Source organism: Hakea prostrata, chromosome 4 (assembly GCF_041222555.1).
Source record: "Hakea prostrata isolate BN-2017 chromosome 4, UWA_Hpros_2, whole genome shotgun sequence".
NCBI lineage: Eukaryota > Viridiplantae > Streptophyta > Magnoliopsida > Proteales > Proteaceae > Hakea > Hakea prostrata.
In genome coordinates, this window is record NC_142603.1 from 5,305,626 (window position 1) to 5,323,541 (window position 17,916).

At 36.4% G+C, this 17,916-nt stretch overlaps 2 protein-coding genes across 2 annotated transcripts; one reads left to right on the forward strand and one right to left on the reverse strand.

Annotated features, from left to right (window-relative positions):
• Positions 1–236: 236 nt before the first annotated feature.
• Positions 237–10,070, reverse strand: LOC149017317 (MLO-like protein 9). The gene is made up of 15 exons (XM_089151651.1): positions 9,211–10,070; positions 9,001–9,058; positions 8,588–8,811; positions 6,228–6,344; positions 5,151–5,211; positions 4,943–5,031; positions 4,060–4,134; positions 3,892–3,980; positions 3,723–3,772; positions 3,586–3,626; positions 3,323–3,496; positions 2,064–2,099; positions 1,874–1,941; positions 1,510–1,570; positions 237–950 (listed from the first exon to the last, which is right to left on the reverse strand). The coding sequence occupies exons 1-15, from the start codon at positions 9,337–9,339 to the stop codon at positions 672–674; spliced, it is 1,551 nt and encodes a 516-aa protein (XP_089007777.1). The 5' UTR covers positions 9,340–10,070; the 3' UTR covers positions 237–671.
• A 5,229-nt stretch (positions 10,071–15,299) lies between these two features.
• Positions 15,300–17,290, forward strand: LOC149017318 (protein NRT1/ PTR FAMILY 6.2-like). The gene is made up of 4 exons (XM_089152921.1): positions 15,300–15,482; positions 15,600–16,150; positions 16,281–16,621; positions 16,728–17,290. Exons 1-4 carry the CDS (start codon positions 15,312–15,314, stop codon positions 17,288–17,290), a joined length of 1,626 nt encoding a protein of 541 aa, XP_089009047.1. The 5' UTR covers positions 15,300–15,311.
• The last annotated feature ends 626 nt before the right edge of the window (positions 17,291–17,916 follow it).

Below are 17,916 nucleotides of genomic sequence, written 5' to 3' on the forward strand. Positions count from 1 at the left end.
AATTACCATTTTTGCAAAAACTACGAAAATGCACCCTAAAAAAAAAATCAAATTACATATACACCCTTCAGATGATTTCTTATTACATTTATATCCCTAGAATTAATTTTACTACTTCTACACTTTTTTAAAGAAGAAGAAGAAGAAAAGAAGACAAGAAGGTGAAAAGCAACAATGACTGATTTCAGCAACAGAATTCTTAACACAAATTGAGGATCTAATTTAAGGATCTTCTCATCAAATGATCTATAAATTTCCATGTTTAACACAAGAGGAGGAGAAATTCGCCAATACCAACAGTTGACCAGTTGGTTCTTGCATTGACATTCTCTAATCTCCTTAGTTTACACTGGGTTAGTTTAAGAAACATCTGAAACTGCTTACATCTACTTGTTTTAAGGCATTTTGTTTGAATAGAAGTACAGGCCAAAAACTACCAACTATGAACAAGCACATCAAATGTACAAATCAAGTGGCTGGAGTTCAAACCGAGCCATATTCCGAGACATGGTATGTACAGCATATCTAGCCACTAGGATAACTGATACCACCACCACAACCACATCTGAACCAAGATCATCCATAAGAATATTACTTTGTCATCATCAACTTAATAGGTCAACCTTGTCAAAGGGGCAGTCATCTTCATTATGGCGTTCTCCATCATGGTGCTACTGTTCCCTTGTTCCAGACCGTGGACCTCCATTGTCAACATCAGCAACCAGGTTGGCTGCTGATGATTTGGGTGATGTCTCAGCTTCCATTTCTGACACTTCACGGTCTGTATATGGGGAGTGCCCCGTGTTCTTGAAGGGAGACTGCACAGGTGATGCAGTAGGGGACTTTCCTGACTTTACATCATTCTTCTTTTTTACGGCGTTCATGTGCCACTTCTTAAGTGCCTTGTTCGTCTGCTGATCAAATATAGACTTCTTCATTGTTGATCCCATCTTGCACATTCCACAATATAATGATTTTTGTTAGTCACTGTTACAAAATAGGAAAACATTAATGCAATAGCCTGGATTGATCCGTTGAACCAGTTCATCGACATGATAAGACCAACTGGACACAAAAAGTATCCGAGCGAATCAAATTAAGGTTTATTTAGGTTCTCATACATGATTCAGAGGATCTATTGGCATATTACAGTTTGCCAATATTTCAATTAATTAATTACCAGAAATCCTTCAAGCTGTCATGAAGGATCTGGACCCTCTGCAGCACAGGGGACTGAGCAGCCATGACCAAGCAGGCATAGCGCCCAACACATGGAGAATCTTGGCAATCCGATGAGTGGCTGGCTGCTTGCCTGCCCTGCAGCAGAGGATCCCAAAGCTTCATGAAGACATGAAGTTTCTTGCAATTTCTTTTTTTAGATGAATAAATAAATTCATTACCAAAGAGAAAAGATACAAGAGCACAAAGGGAAAATTCAGCTTCTAGCAATTTGAAGACCTTTTAAATTTGAATCACATTCAATAGGAGTAACTTTAATTTCCTCCATACCTGAGTTACGAGTGCATAGAGGGGTAGAGTAATGTAACTACACAAAACCTGAACACCAACCCTGCAATATAGAATAATTAATTTCAGACAACTTTCCTACTAATATAATTTGGGTCATAAAATTAGGTTTTACATGCAGAACTCATTCAGCAGAACCCATCAAGTTGTTGTTCATGACCAAATTACATGCACAGCAACAACCTTGTTTCAGGTTGGTCCATGCGGTGGTAAAGTGTCCACATGTTTTCACAAAAGTATTTTCAAACAACATGTAGTTCAAAGAGGAGTACTGATATTTAAACTGTCAAGATATTTTGCTATAATATTTTGGAGCTAGGCATCACACTATGAAACAAAGCCCTACCCTATAGCAATTCTTAAAAACACAAGCGTTGCATCCTCATGGAAGCAGGATTCCATCCCAAATTCATACTGCAAAAAAGAAATATCTCAGTCAAGCTCAACCTCAGGCGAACATCCACAAAATCGGTACTGCAGATACGACTGGCGGGAGGGAGAAAGAAAAAAGAATTAAGGAAAGGAACATTCATTACCCATATCCACAAGATATGTGTTATTTGGAATGCGTTCTGCATAAAGAGAGGAGATTATCAGCCCTTTTAATCATTCCAAATTTTGAACCGTAACAAGAACAAAACTTAACCTCAAATTAAGGCTAAGCAGGTAAAAACCAAGTAAAGAATCTGGGTATCACTTTTCCCAGTGTAATCATGTGGTGTATAGTTTAAGGAGGCCGAGACTCACAATGCTACTGCCCATCAGCCGATTCTAAACCACTAAAGATAAGTAGCATTCCAACTCAAAATATGAGCAGCATTGGATTCATCAATCATCCCTAGGTTCCCATTTAAAGTTCTGTAGCAAAACAAAGATGGTATCCTCTAGAACTGGTCTAAGAATAATTATTTTCTGAAAGTAGACAATGAGAGAAAATTGAAGGCAAAAATTCAAACTCAGAGTAGTATAATTTGCATTTTTACAATATATTGGTGGTAAAGAAGTTAATAGGGTTTACTAACCCCAAAAAGATTAGATTTTAAAACCAAGGAAATTCCAGAACCACAGGGGTATGGAATAAAACAAGAATTGGAAAATATTAATAGCTCAATTAAAACCATCTAATTGAACTCATGATATCTTGAGTAGAGGTGCTGGACTTTGACAAACTTACCCCCTTGTGGTTACAGTCAGAGTGCTGCTTCCTGAAATGAATCAACTCATCAAGTGTACCATGTAAGAATACATCACATTGATGTGCGGTTTCATAAAATCAGGAAGCTTCAGTTACAAAGAAGCATTCACTTGGGAAAAGGAAAAAAAAAAGCCACAATTATCATCAACGATATAACCGTCTGCCTAGGGCATTAACTTCTAGATATAAATTCATTCTAGTTCAAGAACCTTATAAAGGATTAAATTTCTTGTCCAGCGCACTTTTTGGTGTTTAATCAGAGCAATGGACCAACAAAATTACAGGAAGAGGCCAAAGTTTATACGGGGTTCTCTGATTGTTTTTCTGAACAGCGTTTGTAGTGTTCATATGCAAGAACCAACTGGGGAATAATGCAGACCTTATTATAATGTGTTAGATTGAATGCATCCCCTTTGCCTCTACTGTATATGATTGATTGAGTAGTATTACATTCTTCTTTTTAACAGATAAAGAAAATTTTATTGGACATTTTTTTTGGGGGGGTGGGGGAAGAGAAAACCCTCCACAGGAAAGAAGAATCATGATTTGCATCTATTTTTTAAATAAATATTGATAAAGAGATAGAGCATTTTTTTTTACCTGAAATATAACGAAATGGATGATAGAAAGAACTAACTTAGGCCTTCTAAACCAAAAGTGCTTGTCGCTGACTTTGACAAGAGGAATTCCCTGAACCACTGCATGTTTTTCTTGGATTTCAAGAGCCATTTGTATTATGATTGATTGAAGCTTTGTTCCAACTGCTAAGATCATCTGCAACAGTATCAAATTTCTTAATTTATTTTGTTGTACAACTGAGGAATAGTGCTAACATAAGATGATTCAGTGTATCAAATTCTTACTACTACAGGAACAAAAGAATCCCAGAACAACGCCTGCCCTCCTGAAAATGATGAAATGAATCATTGCAGACGAACCAATTTTATTTGTATTTGATAACTCAAATGTTAACTTGGAGTAGAGTGTACATGTGACTCACTTTCAATATTAATCAGCAAAAAGAACACAACCGAAGCCCATAGCAGCGGACTTCAAAACATAATGTTTGTGTGTCAGAAGAAAACAATAAGACGCCGGAAAATTTTTAGAAACATATTTGTAATACAAGCAATTTGACTTGGAAAAACCATAAAATAATAACACTTTACCTGATTCCCACAACTACCTTGAAATCATCTTCTAGAGACCTTTTAATATACTTTTGGAAGTCAAACTTACTTCCTGGAGCCAAGTGAACCTACATGAATAATATAATCACAAACTCATGACAAAATAAAAAGATGAATCCTTTCTGGAAATGGGTTGAACAACCAAACCGTGATGAATCCATGGCGCATGGTCAAATAATCAGCCTTACGAACAGACCTGAAAAATTGTCGGAAAAAGCAAACCTGCAATAGGTGAATATATCACCTGTTGGTTAGATTTGGATATTTTAAGAAGCACTACCTAATGAACAAATTAACACAGAATCCCAAACACAAGAATTTCCCAAACATCATTAACAATTCTAGAGAAAAAGAAGTGTGTTGGTTTTTATGCTCCTAGTCCATAAGTTTCAAAACCAAATCTGTTTTACATTTCTCTTCTCCAAGTGGTGCATTGTAGAGATGTTACAAGCTAAAGTTACTCCCTTTTGTTTAGGCCCACACTGCTCACAAACAAGAGCGACTGGGTTCAAAAGAATCCCTCCTTTGGGATGTCTCAGTTGCATTTAGGCATTTAGGGTTCTATACATTTTCAACTTTGGCTCCCAACTGATCCTTTAAATTCAACTTACAATGCATAGACACCCATATGTAAAAATAAATCCCTGTATACGCACATATTCATACAGGTTTATATGTACATGTACAGCCACATTTGTAATTTTGCTTCAAATCTCCAAAAAGAAATTAGACAAACTGTAGCTTCTCCCTCCTAAACTAAAACTGAGATGCAGGGAGCTCTATCATATCAGTTGGCCGTAAGGCTGAATTAGTGTGGATGAAAACAAATTATGGCTTGTTAGAAATACAAACAAGAGAGGGGGGAAAAGAAAAGAACAGAAAGAAAATAAACCAAGGACCAAATGGCATATTGTTGCATCCTTCCAACTAATTTATTTACTTCTTATTGTGCTTTATTTGATTAGTTTCCAGTAATCAGTAAAAGTAGGAAAACTAAAAGAATATTGAGAAGGTAAATGACATTTCTTACAAAGTAAAAGAAGAATGGAGTCCTAAGCCAGAAGCTGGTATGAGCCCTCACGAAAGATGTCTCATGAGTAAGCCTGAATCTTGATGGATCTGCATAATCAGGATTACATGGTTCAACTCCCTTTCTGTAAGTTAAAACCATTTCCATGTTCTAATTGTGACTCTCAGTTTGTCCTATGCAAAGAAATTGACTGGCATTGAGAAAGTACCATTGGAAAATTCATAGTCAAGAGATGCAATTCCATGTTCCCATTCTTTCCATCCACGAATCTGCATCAAACAGTTTTTGTTACCAAACATCATAAGCATATTGTATTCAGGATAGGATCTGTCAGCATGGTAGGCTTGGCAGGATATGCCTAAGAGACCAGGTCAATACCAGAATCAGTAGGACAACTGATACAGTACCAGGGCTGTGCTTAAATTTCAGTTTGATCTGGAATCTGGACCAGTCTTGGGCCTGAGTACAATTTGGTTTCTTCACAAAAAGTAGACAGCAGCGTGAGGTGAAAAAAGCTGGCCTGGACTAGCAATGGAGAGGTCCACATATGATTTTACAATCCTATCAGGGCATATGAAGTGCTGGGACCAGCCTTTTCAGATGGATTGATCTATCACAACTTCTAGGTCTAAATTAATAGCATACGATCTTTCTGGAGTCTGGACAGGTTGCAAAATTTGCTGACCAAAAGAACAGAGATAGATCACCCAGTTTAAAAAAAGGTGTCCCAGGGCCCAAGGCTCATGTTTCAAACTTTTGAACACACAACCAAGGTGGCAATAGTGCAAACTTAACTGTTGTGCGGAGGCTTGCAACTAGTAGAGATATATGACTGTATATTATAGTCAAACTATAAAATTAAAATTTCAAAATGTGTGTGAGAGGAATAGAATTGCACTAAATAATACCTACTTTCATCAAGAGAAGAAGATCAAAGACAAGTAAGAAAAAAGACAGGTAGAAAAGAAAGAAGAAAAAGAAGCTGATTGGTCAGTGCGTTGTTTTCTAATTGACTGCTTCAGCCTAATTAATTAGAAAAAACCACACCCTAATGATCACTTATATGCTCTTGAAAAATACATATAAATATAAAAATCAATCCCCATGCAGTAATAGAGAACAGTTGAAACAGAACATGACTTTGACAATGTGTAACTACCTGGAACTGGGAGGAACACATCAAAGGTGAACCCTAACCACTTACACTCCCTGTGTTTGTTCCATTATTCTCACGTCCTCAAGTATTAGAAAATGAGAATAAAACTACCTTGAAATTTCTACCCACCTTCAATTTTCCAAGCATCATCGTCATTGCACTGTATACTACATGAAAGACTGCTAAGAAGAATATAAAGATGTGCAACTGATGTAATCCGTTCACAGAGATAAGCGGCTCATAACCCTGTTGACAGGGACAAAGTTAGATACAGTATGAGGAAGATCCAAATACATGACAGAAATTTATCCATTAATAATTACAAGGCAGAGGGTTCTTTGAGCAAATGGCATAGGGGAGCGCACCAGTGAGAAGCACCACAATGGTTTCATTCATAGGAGCAGAGAGGTCATTTCAAGCAAGGAGGGTGATAGTGTCCCCTTCTGCTGTTGGCTCAACTAATCATAATACACTGTGAAGCATTTATAGAGAGAAAAAAAAATGAAAGAATCCATTTGGATTCCAAGCAGAATATTGACAAAAGGCAATTCACTACCATCATATTCAAAAATTGATGACCCAAAAACAGTGATTAACCAAATAGAAGAATCTGACCACTCTATCCTGGTAGTTGAGGTGTTTTACAGCTGGCGCTCCTGTTGAGTTTTATTTTCTCTCTGAGGCAAGTGTTAGCCCTTAAGATGTCTAGAGTTAGAGAGCTGTGGAACTCATGACTGCATTGGAATGTAGAATTACCCCAACTTTACACAAATTTGAAGGAACTGAAACAGTATGAAACAGAAATAACTACTAACGTCATTAAAGTTTTGAGTATTGCTTCAGGTCATGAAAATAATGTCAGCTCTACACATGTTGTTAACTAACTAAAGCAAGCACAAATTGCAGTTTGTCCATGCACCACATGCAGAAATTTTAAGCATATGGTGGAACCAATTGGATGCTCTTCTTCCTCTTTCAATCACTGTTCCACTTGCACTTCACCAAACCCAGTTGCATTTTCATTCGATTAATTTTCTCATTATGTTGTTTGCAACTAAGCATCAACTAATCTGCTGTTTATGATGATGATAGTATTTTCCTCCTTGTGTTCTTACAGAAAATCAGCCATGCTTCTATAGTCAGTTTGGCCAGTGCATGAGACCCTTCAATGGTTTCCACAATTAGGTGATCATTATACACAAGAGTAATATGGTATACAATTCAAACTATCAATGCTAATTAATGATCTACTGTTCTATCAGAACCAAGCTGGGGGTTGAATTTCTTTAGAAGTTGCAAAATGTAAAACCTTGACAAATAGAGATCCATTATTTCATGGTGTTCTCTCCAATCATGAAATTCAATAATTTGAACATGAAGGTTATTAAATTTGACTCAAGAAACACATTTTATGTGTAAATAGAGCTTCAATTATGATCACTTTGGGAGGGAAGGAGAGGGTTCTCTGAAAGGCAGTGTTGTCTGGGCCCAGTGTGGGGGCCAGTTGGAGTGTGCGTAGAAACATCAGCAGGGGTGGATTTTCATCCTTTCATGGGGGATCAGGACAGTCAATTTGTGCTCCCATGTCTAGGTGCAGGCACCTCACTGCTTTTCAGGGTTCTCTTTTCCAATATTTATTTAGTTTTAAGATATGAAAATTTTATGTCTTCAACTAGGCTAACAGTGAATAAAGGCCATGATTTTGCTTTCTTGGTGGTCTTGAGTGAACTAGTTCATAACACAGTTCAACCAGGGAGTTCTGACTCTGACTCTCCTAGCATTTACAGCTCTTTTAACACTTCTGCCTCATTTATAATAGAATTCCCTTAACAAAGTGTTGGCTTGTTTATAGCAGACTATTAACGAGAAACTAACTCAAGGGTGACAACTGTGATCCAATTCCTTTGCAAAATTCCCTACTGTTGTTCCTAAGCATAGGTAGAAGGAACAACCCATTTCTTTCAAGAATGCTAAAATCTTACGCAATCCAATCATTCTTTCAAAGATAAATTGTTAAGCCATCTTAAGTTTTGGTAATTTGTGTAATCCTCAGTGTGTACCTGATCCAGTGGTAAAAGATATTTTTCCACTTCTCTGAAAGACAAAACCTGAACCAGTTTTACTATGCTTTTTGGAGTTTTGGATAAAGTACTTCCCAAGAACATGATACTCTAGGAAATATTGCATCCAGATTAAGCATTTTTATCAGAATAAAAACTAGAAAGTTTTCTTCAAAACCAGAGGACAGGTTTCTTGCATTTTATCCTATAGATGTAGATATGCTTATTAAGCAAATAGGTGGGAAGACAATTGGGCAATGGATTCCAAAATTCATTATATTGTAGCTCTATCCATGTTAAATAATCTTTGAGTATTTCATCTTAGAAATCAAAAAGCGGACTGCTTGTGTCATTTCAATACCACCCTAATATCAATCAAGCAACATGAATTCAGTATTCAAAGATATATGCTCTCCAAGTTGCACTTACTTTTCTGCAACGGGGACCGTCACCACCACCACCAGCTAAGAATCTGTGTTCATTCCATAAAAGCCTCCGGTGATGTTCATCCTCCTTGTGTGAATCCTCCTTGTGGATATCCTCATTGATACATGGCAACATTGTATTTGCAAACTTTAAAGGAATGCATATTCTGGAAATGTAGCTCTGGCCGAATGTAAGAAGCAAAGAAATGAAACCAAGAACCATCAGCTCTGCAAAATTTAACGGAAAAGGAGGGGAACTACTTGGTTATTGCTGAATGGTACCAAAAAAAAAAAAAAAACTCATCAAATCGAGAAGAAACAGCACAAATTAAAAAACTTCTTCCATTCCCAATTTTTGTTCTCTTAAATATACCCCCGAGACACATTGTTGTGAGGAAGCACCAAGTGCAGTTTTACCAGCTTTAACTTTCTCAAGAGCTTCGTACAGAGCCATCTTGTGTCTTTTCGTAAAAAACTGGAATCCAAAGACCATTAATTATCAGCAAGTACGGGTTGAGGACCCAAGGGAACACCAATTTAATTAAGGATCAAACGAAAATAAAACCCAATGAATTCCTCATTAAGGATCCAATTAATGTCAACTATAAACGTTTAGGAGATGCTCACCTCGCCAACCCTGTGAAGAACTTTTTCCAGAACAATGGAGATGATAATGATAATAGCACAAACAAGGGCAACGGCCCAAGTGGGTGTCTGGTCGAGCTCCCTTTCGGAACCACTCCCTCCTCCTGCCATGACTAGAAACCAGAATGAGTTTTCCCAAGAACAGGAGAGAGAAAGCGAACACCTCTCTCTGCAACGAAAACGTTTCCTCGTATTTTCTATCTGGGTTTCTTCAGTAATGCCCAGAACAAGGAAAATTTAAAGACGGTTTTCGATTGGAGGGAGAAGGAGCGACAAAGACGGTTTCCACGATTCCATCATCTTTCATGACCCACATTGCAAAAAACATCAAAAAGAAAACCCAATGCGAATTCTTACAAGGTTAATTCTGAGATAGCGGTTTGAAGATTTTCGTTCTCCTCCGCAAGATCGTAACGGTAGAGAGTAGCTACTGATGGGCGCTGTGAGGTAGTAGTAGTACGTAAGGTAATTAACCAATGGGTTTGGAGGGATAAGTTCTAAATCTGCCATTACAACACCAAACTTGCTAACAGGAGTGTTAGTAGGCATTTTATTTGGCAGATTTGTGGTCAACAAACCTCCCATCACCGCCACAAATCAATCCACAACAAGAACATGACTGATCAGGAGAGGCTTTGAGGCTTTAAACCTGGGTTATTCTAGGAAGAAAAGAACTAATTGTCAAAATATTTATGTGTATAGTAGGGAATTAAGGATACATATATATAAAATCACTTCCCCCACAAGCAGTGAACTACATTTTTTTGTTAAGAATTTGGAACTAGGTCAACCCATTTCATCATTCTCAATCTCTTGAAAATCCCTACTACTCTACTAGATTGAAAAAGAGCAGACGGCCCTTTGCTGCTAATTTCGTTAAAAAAATTATCCACAACATCGTTTTCTTTCGCAATGAGTGATTTTCCAATCCATCTGTTTCGTAGCAGATACTTTCGTTGGTTGTAAGGAAAATATGTAGCAAAGAAGAGACCACTTTTGACCACTTGACCATAATTGTTTTTGCTTTATTATTATCTTACTTTTCATTGATGAATCAACAAGTTATCTAGGAAATGCTATATATATGGTATGTTTTATGGTTATGAATGCTAATCAATTCGGTCCGCTGAGTTTGTTTGCAAACGTAGGGTGGAAAAAAAAAAAAATGTGGGCCCCATGTGTAGTGGGGTGAGAAAAAATAAAAGGAAAGAAAATGAATGGGTTTTATGAAAAAAGTGACACAGGTGGATCTCACTTTTTTACTTTTTCAAACTTTTTCACAAAATCCCACAAAATTTGTGAAGTTTTAAAATGGTTTGGGGTGGGAAAGTTGGCTACTACATCACTAAACAAGTTTCCTTGATTCAAAAAAGCTTGTTTCTCACTTTCTCACCCCAAGCAACCAAACAATCTACAATTTTGGGACTAATGGTTCTGTGATTCGAAACCCTTGGAGACTATGTTCAATAACAAAGGTGGAGAAGGTGAAAATGATGGCTAGATTATTACCAATTTGGGCCCCCAAAGTCTCTTTCTAGGCCATACAAGCACAGGAAGTCACCTTTTCCGTGGAGCAAGCTTCAACCTTGGAGAGATCAATCAAGAAATCGAAATTTCAAATCCCAGCAGCTCATTCAATCTCTTCTACATTGCGGGCATATTCTTTTCTTCTGCTTTCTTTGATTGAGTGATCATTACAGTGGAAAAGAAAACATAGTAGGTGTGATGAATCATAAAACACAAGATTAGAAGGATATTCATGTCATTGGAATTTTGTTTTTTCTATTCTAAAATTTGAGACTTGTAAACGGCTTACTTTTAACTTGAATGGTTTGACTTGTAGGTTTTTCGAACCTGCAAAGAATAGTCATTGGCATCATGTCTGACATGAGTGTGGTTTCGTGGGTATATGGTTGTATAGACAGGTTCGGTAGAGAGGATTATTCAAATTCTAATAATTACTGCAATATCACATAGATAAAAAGAATATCAGTTGCTTGAGCTACAAGTGGCAATGTGACAACTTTTTTTTTTTGGTACGAAACTGAAAAACTTCATTCATGAACTTGAAAGGAAATAAAGACACATCAAAAGAAAGACGGAAATACAAAAGATAAATGCATGAAAACACAAGGTCCTTCATTGTTAGCCTAAGAGAGGCATTTCAGCTTGACTTTTTCATAACCAGATCTCCTTTCAACTTTAGCACTTGGGTATTTCGAGAGTAGCTTCCTAGTGTCCATAATCAACAAGATGACTGGAACCCAGGTTGGCCAAGCATGGCTACCTAGTGACATAAAATATGTGCTCGAAATTATACTACTTTTATTCACTTCTAGCCATCTTAAGCTTTGTAAACTTGGGATTCTATCTTTCTTGTGCCTTATGGTATAGAAGGACAATGAAAAATGTATAAACAGAGAACATCATTGTAAGTTTCACTGAGGAAGAAAAACATGCCATATAGGTGGATGACATGCACACCCCTATAGCTTTTGTAGATAAGGAAGATTGTGAATGAATGGTGCCTAATCAATACATGTCTTTGCTTTCTCCTTAGGGGTGTAAACGGACCGGATTCGGATCACATAGTGGTAATACCATATCCGCATCCTATTATATTCTGACGGATTTAGATGATATCCTATCGGTTTTCCAAACAGATTTAGTCGGATTCGGATGATAATCGGATAGTTATTTTCTTAAGTAGATTCTTCTAAATGGGCATGAATACAGATTGAATATAAGTTTTTGACTACTTGTTTACATCTTTACCATTTTATTGTGATGGCTAGTTGTGAAATTTAAGAATTTAGCAACTTTTGTAAATATTTTAATAAAAAATCTAAAAAAATAGTCACATATCACATGTAAAAAATAAGAAAAATAAATATAAATAAGTAATTTAATTGGATAATTTTATTGGACGGATTCGGATACCCCTAAATGGATGCGGATGCGAATTCGAAAGGGGATTTCAGTTATCCATTTACACCCCTACTCCCTACCCCGTATCTTTTTTGTTGTTGTTGTTTTTATCCTTCTTCAAATATGGATTATGAAAACAATGCAAACTCTTTGTAAATAGAACTAATTTCCTTGCTAGCAAGTATACATATGTTTTTTTTTTTTTTTGCCAAACACAAAAAATGAAATGCATTCAAAGAAACAAGTCTGAGGAAATCCTCACAGCAGGAACATAGTACAAAGGATCAAGACCTCTAGGTGGATGAATCTACCAAACTTTAGACATACCTAAATAACGGCTCCCTTAGCCAAGAAATCGGCGTTAGTATTCTTTGTTCTAGAAATATGCAAGACAACACAGTTGTCAAACCTCAACAAAGAGGTCTTAATAAGTGTACATATGTGATGTTAATAAAGAAACGAAAAAGAAGGAGTTTAAAAAGAGATGCTAAGTTGAGAGATAGACATTGCATATAATACATTAATTGTAATTTCATGATTTTAAAGGCAATAGATTTTCGTCCGATAGCAAGCTCCTTTGCCTGCAAGAGGCCAATGGGAACACAAGAGGAAGAATCAGTTGCAGTGAAGATAAATTTCACTGTATAAAATGTTCTGGCCCTAAATGTGCCTGAATTATCCTCTATAACGTTGACCACATTTGGAATTTCAAGCTATTTGAAATAATTGGTTGTGGGTGCTAGTTTTTTTTTTTTTTTTTGGGTCAATTTTCATTTTCTTTTTTGTCTATTTAAAATAAATGAATATAAAAAATTATTTTTGGTCAAAAATGAAAAGTGCTTTGGTGGCTTTTATCCAAAGTAGATCGAATGCAAAAGTAAGCTTCGTATGTCTTAAATAAAAAATGAATAAAAGATGATAATGAAAACTGAGAACATACCATTAAAGTTTGGGAATGAGAAAATAAAGAAATAATAGGGTTTACATCAAAGAACGTGTTTTTACTATTAATGCCCTCAATTTGCATTTGAATTTTAAGTAACTTGTACAAAAATGAATAGAATGAGTTTTCTACCCACAATCCATTATTGATAAAAAGTCTATTATGGATTTTTTTAAGGAGGAGTATTCTATTCTTTTAAACAAAAATAGGATTTAAAATAAATAATAAAAATAAAAAACATTAAAAAATTAATGAGAAAGAGAATTGATACAAAAAGAGCCTAAGCTGTTCCGAAGATTCATTTTTTTTTTGGGAATTTTTACGTGTTCGGCATTTTAGTCTTTTTGTGAAGCAAGATTTTCACTTGTTTGGTCATGGATGTAGCCTTCGAGTACGTGTGAGCCACATAAGACTTGTATTATTCTTTGGACAAAAAAAAAAAAAAAAAATAAAAAGAGAAAAAAAGAAAAAAAAATTAAGAAAAGAAAAGAAAAGAAAAGAAAAGAAAAAGAAAAAAAAAGGAGAAATTTGTCTTGTTCATGTGCTTCACCATTTCTATAGAGCTTCATTGTGTAGCTCTCTATTTATAAAATCAACGGAATTAGGGTTTCGTATTTCGATAAATGATCATATTTGTTCCATCATGATTCATGGAAGATTAATTGCCTAGCTTCATCTGGTTACTAAACAAATAAAGAAAAGGAAAAGAATAAAGTTTCTTTCTTCAAAAAAGTGAATGATACTGATACCACGACAACATTCAATCAAGGGAATGAACCCTCTTAAAAAAAAAATAAATATCAAAATACTTCTATTATCATGTCTACCCTAAAAACAAATCACTAAAACTCAATTATTCACTATTAATTATTATATTTTCGAAGAAGAAGCAAGCCTCGTTAGGGTTCTCTACAACAAGCAAGAATCTGAGCAAACTATGTATGGCATCTTTCACGAATCTCATAATAAAAAAATGCATTCACACAAACACATTCACTCTCCCTTTCTATTTTCAGATATTATAGTTTGGATTTAGAAAACCTTTGCTGAGATTCTTAATAAGAAGAAAGAATCCGAATCATTTTTCTGTCACTGTTAACATCATCATGGGTTTCCGCTGAGGTGTTTGCAAGTGGGATAGCTAGCTGCACCCAAACTCTTAAAACAATCTAGATAATAGCATATGCATAGAATCTGTATGAGAAAATTCCCTTTCCACGCTTAGACAAAAGTCAATGGAAACTAGATACGACGTCAACATAGATGCAAGGAATCAAGAACCACACGGGAGGGAACTAGTACGTACTGAAATCAACATTGGCAATTTGGCACACAGATCAACCATCCAAAGATTGCCAAATCTTATTGTTTTATGTTTTTATTATCTTTTTACTGTAGATAGTAGCAAATATCTTCGTGCGTGAGGCTTCTTGTATTCTCACCCATGGCAATACGTATAAATACATAGTTAGGGTTCCAAGGAAACCAGCAAAGAGAGAAGAAATATGATTTGCGAGACTCTTTGCTCTTACAAGAAAGTGTAGAAAGCTGCGGCTTAGGAGGATCGTGTGTTTTTCACTTCTCAAGTGAGAGTGTGAAGAGCCAGGTGATAACCCCCCTCTCTTTCTCTCTTCTCTTCTCTTCTCTTCTCTTCTCTTCTTCTTCTTCTTCTTCATGAACATCAACTGGCAGAAGTTGAGATCCTCTCTGCCCAGGTAGGGCGTTCGCCCACCCCCTCCCTCTGAGTTGGGTTGTCTATATATTGTGGATAGGCCATGTGTCGCCCATCCAAAGGGGCAGGTGGATGGCGAATCTCCTGCCAGGTGAAGAGGATCTGGACTCATCTGGCAGTGAAGATAGGCTCTTTAATTCTTGAAGGAATTCAAGTTCTATTTCTTAATCATTTCCTAATTAAAAATGTTTGTTATATGTTTTTTAGCAAAGCAAAATGAGTAAAAAAATTACATACGCGGTTGATTACAAGGGACAACCAGCTGATAAGACGAAAACTGGAGGATGGTTGTCTGCAGCTCTTATCGTAGGTATGTATGTCTTTCTTTCATCTATATACAATGTATAGTTATTATTTTTGCACAATGTATGTGAAGGGTAGAATTAAAAACATATTTTATATTTTGTTTAACTAACAACCAAAACTTGTGTAGCTCTTGAGGCATGTGAGAGGTTCACAACATTGGGAATTTCAGCCAACATGGTGACTTATGGAGTCGGCACACTACATCTTCCTAGTCCAACTGCAGCCAACATCGTGTCAAATTTTGGTGGCGCTGGATTTATGTTGTGTTTGCTCGGTGGTTTTGTGGCTGATAGTTTCTTAGGCCGATATTGGACAATTGCTATTTCCTCATTAATCATAACAATCGTAAGTATTCAAAATAGTAGAGAAGGTGTTCTCTTTTCTTTCTTTCTTTCTTTCTTTTTTCCTTCTTTTTGCTAAAAGGTCATTTGTAAGCAAAAAAATTACAATTCAATGTCGCAGGGATGTGCTCTTTTGTCAATATCATGTGCATTACCATCGCTACAACCACCCCCTTGTGCCCCCAATAGTAGTGCATGCATACCGGCCACTGGATTCCAAGTTGGAATTTTGGTTACTGCTCTATATGTGATTGCATTGGGACAAGGAGGACTTAAAGCCAATATATCTGGATTTGGAACTGATCAATTTGATGAAAATGATAAGAAGGAAAAAACCAAGATGGATTACTTCTTTAGTAGATTCTATTTCGTGATCAGCCTTGGGTCTTTACTTAGTGTCACAGTGGGAATCGGCGCTCAAGACTATGCTAGCAGAAGCTGGGGATATGGACTTTGCTGTTTCGCATTCATTATTGGAACATTCTTCTATCTATTGCGGACTAGAAGATACAGGTACAAAAAATGTGTGGGAAGTCCCATTGTTCAAGTTCTCAATGTTTTGGTTGCTGCTATAAGGAAGAGAAAACTCGAGAGCCCAAACGACATTGATACCTTATATGGTGGTTCAACTGACACTACTGCTCCAAGAATCCAACACACAGACCAACTTCGGTATGTACATAATAAATATTGAGTCATCATTGAAGACCTTCATATCAGATATATATATATTTGCATGAAACTAGACTGTCTTCTCCCTCTCTAATTTCCTTTTTTTTTTCTCCTTCTTCTTGTATTGTAGTTGGATGGACAAGGCTGCAATCATAGATAAAAATGACTATGGGACCGACGGTTCAATAATTCGAAACCGATGGAGACTATGTACAGTCACAAAGGTAGAGGAGGTGAAAATGATTACAAGATTATTGCCAATTTGGGCCTCGACAATCTATTTCTGGTGCATCCATTCGCAGGTGCTCACCTTCTCTGTGCAACAATCTTCAACATTAGAGAGATCAATCGGAAACTTTTTAATCCCAGGAGGCTCTTTCAATATCTTCTATATTGCTGGTATATTACTGGGAGCTGCTTTCTATGACCGGATAATCATTCCATTGATGAAGAGGTGGAAAGGAAAACATGGTACGTAGTTGTGATATAGCATTAATCACACAGTAGATTAATTATTAGAGTGTAAGTTTATGTGAATGTATTAAATTAATATGGTTTCATTTCTTTGAATTTGCAGGTTTCAGTAGCCTGCAAAGAATAGGCATTGGCATTGTAATTTCAACTTTGGCCATGACAGTTGCTTCAATTCTAGAGACAAGAAGGTTGGCCGTGGCTAATGTTGCCGGTCGTGATCTCGTAACTTTGCCTATGCAATTCTACATCATGATCCCTCAATTTTTCCTTGTCGGTCTATCTGAATCATTCACATATAGTGGTCAGCTTGATTTCTTTATAACCAATTCTCCAAAAGGGATGAAGTCGATGAGCACTGCACTTTTTCTCTCAACTGTAGGACTTGGGTTCTTTGTCAGTACCTTCTTGGTGACCATAGTCAGCCAAGTGACCGGAACCCAACCTGGCACTGGATGGCTCACCACTAACTTAAACTATGGGAAATTATACTTCTTCTATGCTCTACTGGCTATCTTGAGCTTCATAAACTTGATTTTCTTTATTCTATGTGCCGTATGGTATGTGAAAACACTGAAAACTGGTTCACAAATACAAAATATTATAAGTTCAGAAGAAGAAGAGGAACATGCGGCTATACAGATGGGGGGAACCCAAGCAATTGAATAGTGAGATATTGAATGATTTATATGTAACCAACTGATGTCTTTATTTTTCCCACTTTCCCACTTTCCCCTTTTATCTTCTTTTTTATAATCATCATATTGTACGAATTTTTGTTGTTATAATAAAAAGTTGATGTGTGCTTTATTACTCCTCCCTCTCTCTCTCTCTCTCTATATATATTTGATGTCTTGGCAACCCTCTGTCCCTCTTATTATGGAACTACTCCATTACAACTCATTCTTGCACTCCCCTATTTGCAAATGAACTCTCTCCTTTAAAGACATAGACAACGACAAGCTATTGTAATCGTGTCTGTGAAATCTAATTACACTAGTTATATAGAATTTCTATATCAGTTTAAGAAAGAAATTTTGTTAAAAATCTCCCAGAGCAAGAAGTTGAATTTTAGTATATATCTTCTTTAACTGAACCTCACAATATAAAACACATTCATGCATGATAAGAGCTTTTGTTACATAAATACACAAAAGGAAAGATGGTGGACCCAAACTCTTGGTGTCTTGAGCTTCTTAAAACACTATATTCTTCAGTATATGGGCATCCCGTGTACAAACTATGCGGCATTGATCAATCTCCTGTTGTGATCTCATTGTCTTTCAATTTGGAAT